Consider the following 12,512-nt stretch of genomic DNA (forward strand, 5'->3'; position numbering starts at 1 on the left):
TCTTTTTAGTGTTTGCCTTATGATTTAGTGTTATTTTCCTAATGTTATTTTTCAGATATATTAACATATATATTTTCAAGTTAAGTATACAATATTACTTTTTTGCTGCCATCATTAATTCCATCTTCCTAATCTATATCATCAGTTCCCATTTTGGGGTTAAGTTTTAAGTGTTCTGTATTCTCTTGTCTTCCTGAGCTCCCAACCCTTCAGGACCCGGTCTTCATCTCTCCCCCTTTTTCTATGATTTCATGGGTCACATGACAGGTCTTTGTTGAGTCACTCACATATTTCCTGTTCTTCTGTCTTACTGTTTCTCATCACGTCTGTAAATCATCTCGGTCTTTAGTTCTAAATGTTTTAACCATTTTCTGGACACCTCATCTTTCCAATAATTCTTTTGTGGTAAAATCTTCTCATTGTACTCCAACCTCGAATGAGAATTCTCAGGTTATCCGTATCAAAATCTGACTGGCCTTGTTTCTGTTGCGCAGAGTAGTACGAGCCTTATGTAACTAACTTAAGTCTTGGCGCGCTCTCCATTTTTGGAACTTTTATTTATTAATAATCAGTTAATCAGCATTTAATCCATGCTCCCACCACTCTCCTACTATTTTCTTTACTCATATTTTAGTCTAGTATGTCTCCAAAGTAACAGAAATGCTCCATCTTTTTCAATACTGTACTTGATAAGTGTTTTTAACTTTAGCATCTATCCCATCTGCTCTCATTGCACATTTATGACATTAAAATTTGTCTCTCCATAGAGGTTTTGTAATCTAAAACTCTTAGTGTGATAACTTCTGTTACAATTGGAACACACTAAAAAGTTCACAGATCACCTTCACACCTCTCCCACCTCTGCATCACTTCTTTCCTAATTGTATGTTTTCCTTTTGCCAATTTGGTTTTTAATCCCCTCTTCCCCTTTTAACTTCTCAATCACCTCCTTTGATTCTTATGTTAACATGGTTACAACATGAAGCAGCTTCCAGTGATGCCTTTTCATGCACTCCTTTGTAGTATCCATCATTATTTTGAAAAACAGTCAGGGGTTAGCGGTGTCAGTGCACCTCACACTGCACTTTAGGCATTACTTGACTATCTTTGCACTGTTTCTTGAATCCCCAGCTGCACTGTCTTTATATTATTGTGATTATTAATACTATTATATGGAGTTGGTGGAAAGTTGTTGCAAGCAGTGAAAAGTTTCTACAAAGGTCGTAAAGCATGTATTAGGATAGGAAATGAAGTGAGTGATTGGTTTCCGGTGAGAGTGGGGCTGAGACAGGAATGTGTGATGTCCCCATGGTTGTTTAACTTATATGTTGATGGAGTGGTGAGAGAGGTGAATGCTCGAGTGCTTGGACGAGGATTAAAACTGGTAGACGAGAATGACCATGAATGGGAGGTAAATCAGTAGTTGTTTGCGGATGATAGTGTACTGATTGCAGACACAGAAGAGAAGCTTGGCCGATTAGTGACAGAATTTGGAAGTGTGTGTGAGAGAAGGTAGTTGAGAGTTAATGTGGGTAAGAGTAAGGTTATGAGATGTACGAGAAGGGAAGGTGGTGCAAGGTTGAATGTCATGTTGAATGGAGAGTTACTTGAGGAAGTGGATCAGTTCAAGTACTTGGGGTCTGTTGTTGCAGCAAATGGTGGAGTGGAAGCAGATGTACGCCAGAGAGTGAATGAAGGTTGCAAAGTGTTGGGGGCAGTTAAGGGAGTAGTAAAAAATAGAGGGTTGGGCTTGAATGTAAAAAGAGTTCTATATGAGAAAGTGATTGTACCAACTGTGATGTATGGATCGGAGTTGTGGGGAATGAAAGTGACGGAGAGACAGAAATTGAATGTGTTTGAGATGAAGTGTCTGAGGAGTATGGCTGGTGTATCTTGAGTAGATAGGATTAGGAACGAAGTGGTGAGAGTGAGAACGGGTGTAAGAAATGAGTTAGCAGCTAGAGTGAATATGAATGTGTTGTGGTGGTTTGGCCATGTTGAGAGAATGGAAAATAGCTGTCTGCTAAAGAAGGTGATGAATGCAAGAGTTGATGGGAGAAGTACAAGAGGAAGGTCAAGGTTTGGGTGGATGGATGGAGTGAAGAAAGCTCTGGGTGATAGGAGGATAGATGTGAGAGAGGCAAGAGAGCGTGCTAGAAATAGGAATGAATGGCGAGCGATTGTGACGCAGTTCCGGTAGGCCCTGCTGCTGCCTCCGATGCCTTAGATGACAGCGGAGGTAGCAGCAGTAGGGGATTCAGCATTATGAAGCTTCATCTGTGGTGGATAATGTGGGAGGGTGGGCTGTGGCACCCTAGCAGTACCAGCTGAACTCGGTTGAGTCCCTGTTTAGGCTGGAGGAACATAGAGAGTAGAGGTCCCCTTTTTTGTTTTGTTTCTTTGTTGATGTCGGCTACCCCCCAAAATTGGGGGAAGTGCCTTGGTATATGTATGTATGTATTAATACTAGCTAAGCTATAACCCTAGTTGGAAAGCAGGATACTATAAACCCAGGGTCTCCAACAGAGAAAAATAACCCAGTGCGGAAAGGCAACAAGGAAATAAATGAATTACAAGAGAAGTAATGAACGATTAGAATCAAATAATTTAAGAACAATAACAATATTAAAATAGATCTTTCACATATAAACTACAAATACTTTTAAAAACAAGAAGAGAAATAAGATAGAATAGTGTGCCCGAGTGTACCCTCAAGCAAGAGAACTACCACTTTACCTACACTCACGCTTCCTTTCTTTGGTGTAACTGCAAGGTTTTCCTCCTGTTGCAGTAAGATGTTGAATGGCCTGACAGTCCCTATTCTGTGCTATATATCCTAAATTCATAAATCCAGTCATCTAATACTGTTCCCACTGCCTTCACTTTGTGTCTAGTGTTAACCCTTTTACCCCCAGGCTATTTGGAAATTTCCAACCTTTAACCCCCAGGGGGTTATTTTTTTCCCAACACATTTTGCAGTATATTTTTTTTATATTGCTCTAACAGCCTTAATTCTTGTCATAGAGAGGTCAGGTTGGTCTCATTCTCTTGAAAAATGCCTGAATTTTCTCAAACAATTATCAAAAATATGAAAAAAAAAAAAATTTTATAGCATTTTTTTGCAAGGACGTACCGTTACGTCCATGGGGGTAAAGGGATGGCTTTTGTGAAACGTACCAGTACGTCCTTTGGGGGTAAAAGGGTTAAGGTAATTTTATGGTGATACTGTATCAAGCTACATAAATATGCATTGGTATTTTTTCAGGACGTTGACGGTGCGAAAGACTATTTCAACAGAAAAGTGAAATTTGTTACCGAGCAGATGGAAAAGATCCAAAAAATAGCGTCTGAGAAGAGCAAAGTACGAGAAGGTAAGAATTGGACTGTAGAATTTTATTAATATAATTCTCTCTCTCTCTCTCTCTCTCTCTCTCTCTCTCTCTCTCTCTCTCTCTCTCTCTCTCTCTCTCTCTCTCTCTCTCGCGCGCGCTTATATTCAGTTGCTCTTGTCAGTTAAAAGTGTTGAGTTCAATGCTTTTGTCTTGCATTGTGCTTGTACAGTATGTCTTAAACTAAATTTGAAAGTGTTTTTCATGAGTACAATTTACAGGAGCCTAGAATTTTTTACCATTTATACTTTATCTAAAATAAAGGGATTATGGTTGGGTTATGCATATTTCCTTTTCAAGACCTATATTACAGTGTGTAAAGGATAATGGCAGCTACTAACTCCTGTAGATTTTAATAAAATTTCTTACCATCTGAGTATATCTGCTCACTTTGTGCTCTTTAGTGTCATTTTATTATTATTGTTATTATTCTTAGTTGCTTTTGTTATTAGTGTCATTTTATTATTATCGTTATTATTCTAAGTTGCTTTTGTTATTATTGTATATTGTCAGTACAGTAGTCCTTCATTGAGGCCAATTTTATTAAGACGACTCCTAACATCTCTATTCTCAAACGAACTAATAAAAGCATGCACTATACAGTGCGCTATGCTTATATATGTAGGGGTGAAATGGTGTTCTTTTTACTATAACTGTACATGTGATCAATGAGAAGATTCCATAAGTCATTTCTTGTCTCTTTCAGTGGTGATGGATATCATGGAGGTCAAACTTGATCATCAGTTGGCAAGCATAAAGCAACAGCAGGCAGCTGCTGCGGCCACGAAAGCTCAGGAAGCGAAAGCTTAAGCTTACTTAACCGTTACTTCTTACTCGATTTCGCTTCTCTTACGGAGGACTATTTTTGTTTTTTTTCCTTACATTACCAGACTGCTTCTCCCCTTACTTACGGAATGTTAATGTTGGTTTCTCTGTGAAATGCGATTCCGTTTAAGTCTCCTTAGCCTACCGATTCCAGGAAGTCCTGCGACACCAGAGTTCGGATTTTGGAAGGAGTTGCGATTGTAATTACACTGATGAATGGAACAGGGAAAGAGTTTAAACAATTAGTTTTTCTACTGTGCAGTTCACTTTTACCAATATTTGTTAGTGTATCTTTCCGTCATATCTGACAAATTGTGAGAATTTTGAAACACAAAATAAGACGTTATGTTTTACACTATACAGTACAGTACCGTACACTATCCACCTAATATTGCAGCTTAAAAAAGCTATTCTGTAATTTTTTTTATTAAGCTGAAGGTGTTAATTTAGTAAAGTAATCTTTAGTGTCCAATTTGAAACTCTGTGGGAGCTATTTAATTTTTCAAACCCGTAGGACAGGCACTTCTACTCAAACCAAAATGCTGGACATTACCAAGGTATTGCTTGTGAGAAGCATTGAAGGTATAAACATTTCTGTAATTTGCGAGGATTTTTTTTTTTTTTCCATAAGAAGAATAAGACTTGTGATATGAGCCGAGATGTTTTCTGTGATTAATGTAGCATTTTACATGAATATTTAATTGCTTTCTTATTATACCCAGACTTGTATAGTTCTGATAGAATTGAAAGATAACTCGTACAGTTTGTGCAAAACGTTCCGTTGAAGACTTCATCAAATTATTATTTGTTTACATTGGATGCGTACTTGTTCATGCATTATATTTTTATGTCCTGCTGTGGAATTGACAAAGTTTGGCTAACCATTTCAGGGATGAAAGTATTCTTGTATTCTCATAGGAACGATTCCTGTCTGCAAACAGTATGGCATCCAAATCTTTAGTTTGAGAATTGTAGTATAGTAATGAAAAGTAGTTTTGAGTTTATAGCTAAGGTTTGTGAATTCCTTTGTTCCAGTTTTTATCGCACATTTAGTGTAAAGTTAGATTCCTGTACAAAAGTTTTAAGATCGATAAGATTCCTTAAAAGATTATCAGCTCCTTGTCTCTGTTTCCTGGTACTACCACAAGTGACCGAGTGTTTATTTCACAAAGTGTCTACCTTTCTCGCCTAATACTATAAGGATATGAGATCCAAATAATTATTTAACAATGTACAGGTACTGTACCATTTTAGCTTCGCAATAGTGCTTAAAATGCCGCAAGTTATTCATGGGTTCTACTCGGTGTTAAGATCAAATTTAACATTTTGAATTTATATTAGAGATTAAGAATTATTTTTTATTGTTAAATATGGTTTAGCAGATGTGATAGAATGCAAATATTTTGCCATTTGAATTTTTCCTGTACAGAAGAAGGAAATTGAAGTAGTTTTGAGGTAAGCTTCATTATGCTCTTTATTTCAAAATGTCTTGGAACTGAAGGTGTAGCAGTTTCGTGTGAACTAGTGTGAAGGGGAACCATGATTGCTATATGTTTTCTTGAACTAAGTACATATGATCCAAAATGAAACAGCCAGTTGACTACTTTAAATCAAATACAGATAAAAAGGGTAGATAATTTCAGCCTATATGTATATTGCCTGAAGTCTTTAGTCAGATGGAACAGTTGATCAACAAGAAAAGTCACTGAATTTAACGTTGATAGTTGAAAGATCCCATGTTGTGCAGTATAGTGTTTAGTCATTTAACTTACGATAGGGGCTTATAAGGTGGTTCAAGTCATTCAACGTAATACATTCAATGTCAATAGAGATAACTAAGTGATGTCAATGTCCCGGCTTTTAAGTACTAACTCATGGTCCTTGATTTACAAAAGAAGTAAAGGATGGGCAAAATATACTAATTTTTTAGAACATCAATGGAAAATTCCCTTTGTAGTACACTGTTTCTGTTTCCTAGTTGACAGAACAAACATAGTTTCAAAAGCATAATACTGTACTGTACTATTAACATCATTTTTTGGCTGACAAGACAAGTAGTCATTGCTGAAATAAGGGATAGATTGACCTGCTTGGTCCAGATTTCACGTTCAAATTCATTGCCGCAATCAAACTCAAAAGTCATTCTTTGGTTAACAGTACATGTAAACATTGCTGGAGTAACATCCTAATATTGAAACCTAATGTGCAGTGTTGCTATAAATTTTAACAAGACATTAGAAACTTAATGTTAATGGCAAAACACATATGACAGTTGCTTATTACATCTTGCATACCATTTGCTGTGAGGTGATTAATATACATCTTATTTCAAATAAAAAATTAAACATTTTGATAGTTTCTTATATCCATGTAAGTATAACCTTACCTGAGGAGTCGGGAATGGTCTGTTATACCCATCAGTTCTGTTAAGGTTAAAGGTAGCTCTTGAATGGCAAAGGCAAAGGACAGTGACAATGTCCTAGAGACTGACCATATATACTTATGATCAGTGTCAAAGCCACCTCTTTATCAAGTTAATGCCAGGTAATGGTTTCTGATAATTCTCTAGGCTCTTCCAAACCAAACTATCCCTAGTTCACAAGGATCGTGAAGTTGCATATCAATTTTCAGCAAGTCTCCAGCCCCTGTCCAACAGAACTTCCGACAGGAATGTTTCCAAAAGGCTACCACAACCTGTAATACTTATCCTTTAATGATAAAATTTCGTTTGTTCCGACACAGAGACTTACCTCGAAACACTTTCTTAGGAGTTACTGGAACCTCTCAAACGACCAGAGTTTTGTGTAGTTTACCCTACTCCCATTTTCTATAGTGACCTGCCTTGCGGAGGAGAACGTGACCCGAGGGCAATGCCCAGGGTAGGCCGCGTGTTGTTTAGGCTGACCTCTCCAGTAAGTTTTCTGGTCGCGTCGTGTTATCACACGCCGCTCCTTTAATGATAAAATTTCGTATTATGTAGGTGATATACAGAATGTCTTGACCCTCAATTTTTCCAGTGATTTTATTAAATATATTCTGAACTAGAGAAAGGCATATGTAAACTTTAGCTTGTATTAAAAGGCTTGAATATGTGATAGAAAAAACTACATGTCTTTTTGTTCCATATTGTTTTGATATGAAAGGTAGCTCAAACTTCATAAGATTCTTTTTAGTAGTAAATTGGTCAATCAAATAAAGAAACTAAAGCTTAACACCTTATGTTTAAAGTGATTATCATTGTAGACTCCAGGGAATACGCTGAAAACATTTGTTTAAGTCGATACGAAACATGAAAGTACTGAATACTGTATTCAATTATAGTTTAATTGGTAAATATATCAAGTAATGATAATTACTGTATTACCATGAATCATACCTCTTGAATAGAACGAGCTTTCAAGTGAAGGTGCCAACTTAACCTAAATAAAAACAATAATAAAAAAACTTTTTCCCCCACTGCTGTACCCTCCCTCCCTTTAAACTAGCCAACAAAACACTCCCCATCTACCAAGTAAGAAGTTTTGTCCAGGCCAATGAATTCAAGGCTGATTCCAGGAAAAGGTGTAAATACCATCGGATATAAGTGGTCACACGTCACTTAAGCACTTCTTGTTTTTACTTTCTAAGGAAGAAATGTTCTGTATTCCTGATAGCGTATCTATACTGTCAGGTATGTCCAAGCGTACCAGTAATGCTTTTGCTCTAAATATAAAGGACGGTAAACAGGTTGTTATTGAATTCTGTTGATCTTCACTCACTTTTGAGTACCTTGCCAGACAACTGAATGGGATTTTTCTTTGCAGTGCTCTCGGTGCAAGTTTCTGTATGTCTAATAGATGGCCACTTATCTCGAAGGGGTTAAAAAACAAGAGGGTAAACGTAAATTTAGATTGTTTATTAGACGAATGCTCAGTGTTGCTCCATCAAATTTTTTTCTTCAATTGTCCTTGGTCTCTTCCAATAACACACCGGATTCTTTAGGTGATGCGATAGTTAAAATTTTGTCTTAAAGTGGATAATCTTTGTGATCAAGCAAGTTCATTTTAGGATTTGATTAATAGTTTCTATCCTAGCTAGTAGTTATATTTGCATCCAATGATTAATTTTTTGGTGTCTTCTAGCAATAGTGTTAGCCTAGCTTCATATCAGGGAAGTGTCATTCTTTTAATGTTTGAATTCACTTGATTTTACAGTACTGTATATAGTATCTGAATCTTATATTAATAGCTTTTATGTTGATGGGACTGAATTCCAGCGATCAGCATCAGTTTTCTTCTGCCTTTCTCACTTGTTCCAGATCCAAAGATAAATTTACTCTTAGGGTTGGTAATACTACATTGCCTTCATCTACTGTTGTTGTCAAGAATATGCTACCCTCTCAAATACTTGGGTTTTCTTATTTTCCCATTGTTTTTGACTGGGTAAGGCAAACGGGTGCATTTCCTGTGTCCTTACCTAAAGGTCTTGTGTGCTCGACCAAGGAAACGAGTTTAATCCCAGCGGTGGGAATTCCTCCCTTAGGTTCTAGCTTCAGGTCCAGCTTTCAAGGGTCTGTTGGCTGACTTATGACCTCTCTGGGCAGCAGGCTAATCCAAGATGAGCCTCCTTTGTCCACCAGGGATAAGTCCTTTGGACAGGTCTCAAGAGGAAAGTAAGCTCCCCCTTCATATCCTTGCAGGTTAGATAAAGGTATGAGAAAAGAAGTGCACTGTTTAGGCCTGAAGTTCTGATTAGTGAATCAAATACTAATGCTATTCCAATTGGTTTTCATGGTGATAAAACTACCATTGGGGATTATTTTAGGTGTCGGACCTAATTATTTGAATCAACATCAAAACACAACATAGATAAATACCAATACCAATAGTTTTTGCATTGTTTTCAAGTTACCCAGTAATTTTTTTCAATTTAAATGGTAGGTTTAGCAAGAGGGATGCTACATTTTTGGACCTTATTTTTATGGACTAAAGATAACATTAAAAACTATGACTATAAATAATTCAGGCTGATTACAGTAATTTGCAGTCAACTCAAGGCTATAACCTTTATACCACAAAAAGAAATATAATTTTTTTTAAATGTAATTTGTTAATAAAACTTTAGAATGAAATAGAAATTAAGTTTAAAGGCTAAAAAAATAATGAAAGGTACTTATTTCTCTTTTACATGTTACAGTATTGTAATCCACTAATTTTATAGTGTTCTGTACCCTTTTTTTTTTTTTTTCATAATTACATTGACAGGCCCACAACCTATCGTAGTTGAAATTTTCTACAAATGTGTGATTTAGTACAATATTAGGCACAAACATTTTGTGCTTTTATTTTTACTTACAATTAAGTAAGTACTGTTGTTAATTAGATTGAAATACACTGCATTACTGCATTGTACTGAATAATAATGCTAATATTTTAAAGCAATTATACCTACTATCAGCTTAAAAGCTGATGTATTATCAAATTAAAATAAAGCAGTGTGTTAATAGAAAGATGGTTTAAATAAGTAAGCTGAAATATTAGCAAAGGTTAAATAATTTCATACCGACACTATAAATTAGCTTCACAGGACAAAATAAATATTGTACCTTCTAAGCTTGGTCAACAGGCATGAATCTGCCTAAGGACAATGAACAAAGATCTTGACCTAAATGAGATTTAAATGAAGTACAGTAAGTCTTAGTATATTACTACTGTAATAGAAATTGAAATGAAGCATTCTTTTTCTTGAAATACAACTAATGTACATTACAGTACTACCAATAACAGTGTAACCTGTCACTTTATATGTACAGAACTAATTATACTTTATATTTAAAGACTAACGAACAATGGTTTGATATTATAGTGTCCTAGAAGAGCTGCTTGCCATATCTAGAGTCCCTTCTACCCTTACCAAGTGGAAAGTATCCACTGAACAATTACAGTGCAGTAGTTAACCCTGTGAGTGAAGAAGAATTCTTAGGTTATCTTAGTGGTCAGGTGAATGAGGGAAGAGGAGAATGTGTAAAGAATAGTCCAGTCTACTCGGTGTATGTGTAGGCAAAGGAAAAGTAAGCTTTAACCAGAGAGGTATCCGATGTGATACTATCTGGCCTGTGAAAGGACCCAATAACTCTTTTGCAGTAGTCTCTCAACAGAAGGCTGGTCCCTTGGCAAACCTGGCTCATCCACATGGGGTGGGTGTCCTGTCTTCCTAAAGTAGCCGAGTTCTAGAAAATGTTTGTTGGATTTTCCTACAGAGTCCCTCTCAAATCTAGTGATGTTGTAATTTACTTTTTTAGTCATATGCAGCTGGAAATATATCTTGTTAGAGAAGAATATCATTACTCTCTTGATTAGGATCTTAATTAAATTGGAGAGGCTACCAACAATATGTAATGGTCTTCAAAAGCCACTAAAATTAACAACCTTCATTTAAAATTTAGTATTTTTAACTAAATATATTTGGTTGATTCAGTTTACCAAGTAGGCATCAGTGAATGTTTATCTGTGGAAGTACAAAGTAGATAAGCAAATAATTGTAGATTTTTAATAAAGGACATATAGAAAAATATTCCAAAATGGCTATGCCCCCTCATTAAGTGGATAATAAACATAACATGATTTTTATGTGGAATTTGCTAACAGCTAGAATAAACTTTGAGCTCACTATATGTGAAGAACCGCTGGTTTTATGTTGATGTTCATGTAAGTTATAGGCTCAAATACAGTACTTGAATTTCCCTTTCCCTCGTTATGTAATCTTATGCATTTTAGGTTTATTTGAACAGCATATGTTGATATACAAGCTTGAGGTAAAATGTGCCTATCTGTACACTTTAGTCATTCTTTTTGCTTTTTAGAAGTGTACAGTTTTGGCCGTTGTCTTGAGCTGCCATTTTGAAAGATCTGTGAAGTGTGGAGACTCCAAGGAAATAATGGCTGACCTTGTAGTCGGTATTTAAAAGTTGAAATGAGCAAAACAGAACAAAAATAAAACAAAAAACAACAAAGTAATGAACAGCAGCAATTGCAAGTGGTCGTAATGGTATGTATGGCATTAGACAAAGATTTTACTGAATGTGAGGTTTAAAATCAATAGTGCTTTGTGCACAATAGGTGAACAGCATTGATTGCGTTTAAAACTACACAATTTAGATATTTTAAGAACATCTATAGATATGAGGAAATACGGTACAAGTTAGAACTTCTCGAAACCAGTGACTAAATCATTGATGGAGAAGCTTCCAGAGAATAATTAATGCAAGTGGTAGACAAACAGATTGACATAGAAAGTAGAGCTGAGCTTACCCAAACAATGCTAACATGGATAGAGGAGAAGTGTATTTTAGTTCTAAAATCAACAAGTCCTACAGTGAAAGCTACTAAAAACGTGAGTGATTTGTGGAATTCCATTAGTGTGCAAAACAGGTAGAATATATTAGTGAAGTTTTCTGACAAGACAGCATTGAAAGCTGCACAACATTGTTACCAACAAATTGAAGATATATCACAACTGAGAATTCAGGAGAAAATCTCCAAATGATCATAATTCCATGAATTACAGAAAATGAAGGGAGTACCAATAGAATATGTAAAAAGCAAAAAAAAACAAAAAAAATCCTGGCGAAAAAAATGTGGCAGGAAAAATTTTTTTCACTAGTTGGATGCTGAAATGATAGGGGAAAAACATTGAACCTTATTGCAGATAAAATAAATGCCAGGAATATTTAAACGGCTCTGTCAGATATCTAACTATTCTGTACTTCGAATTTTAGATTAGCTGGATAATGTGCTGAATTTGTATGGGTAAAACGTTGCCGAAACTACAGCTTCAACCCATCATAATTCAAACAGTATTGATTGTACAGTTTAATATACCAAATTCCATACATAATCGAATACACGGAAATACAGCTGAGAGTGAAGATCAACCGTGTACTCAAGTTTGACTTTTGAATATTGGATAGGAAACATGTGGACTCTACTGTCTACTCTACGTTAGACCTATGTACAGTATACTGTATTACTGATATAAACCTCTTAGAGTACAAAGATTAAAGGAGCCATGATGCACAAATACATCAGAATAAAAGGAAATTTGAACACAGCAGTAAGTTTTTACAAGACCTGAAAATATATGAACCCGAAAAGACAAAAAGTTATATGGCAGAAAAAAAATACATATTCCAAATTCAAGAAACTTATGAAAGAAGAAGAAAAGGTACCTTCAGCATACAGTTGAAGGTAAGAAGGATTATGATTTTTAGTTTTATAACTTTGCTATGATTAAAAATAGAAAGAACGTTTGGAAGTAATG

General features: G+C 35.7%; 1 protein-coding gene across 2 annotated transcripts in view; it reads left to right on the top strand.

The window, feature by feature from the left end:
* Pfdn5 (prefoldin 5) overlaps nt 1–6,563 on the top strand; it is a 33,079-nt gene extending 26,516 nt beyond the window's left edge. For both annotated transcript variants that reach the window (XM_068387329.1, XM_068387328.1), the window contains 2 exons: nt 3,266–3,371; nt 4,096–6,563. In XM_068387329.1, coding sequence (XP_068243430.1) covers nt 3,266–3,371; nt 4,096–4,199 — 210 coding nt within the window. In that variant the 3' untranslated portion in view covers nt 4,200–6,563. The remainder of the gene's footprint in view (nt 1–3,265; nt 3,372–4,095) is intronic.
* Nucleotides 6,564–12,512: the final 5,949 nt, after the last annotated feature.

The sequence above is a fragment of the Palaemon carinicauda genome, chromosome 14 (assembly GCF_036898095.1).
Source record: "Palaemon carinicauda isolate YSFRI2023 chromosome 14, ASM3689809v2, whole genome shotgun sequence".
NCBI lineage: Eukaryota > Metazoa > Arthropoda > Malacostraca > Decapoda > Palaemonidae > Palaemon > Palaemon carinicauda.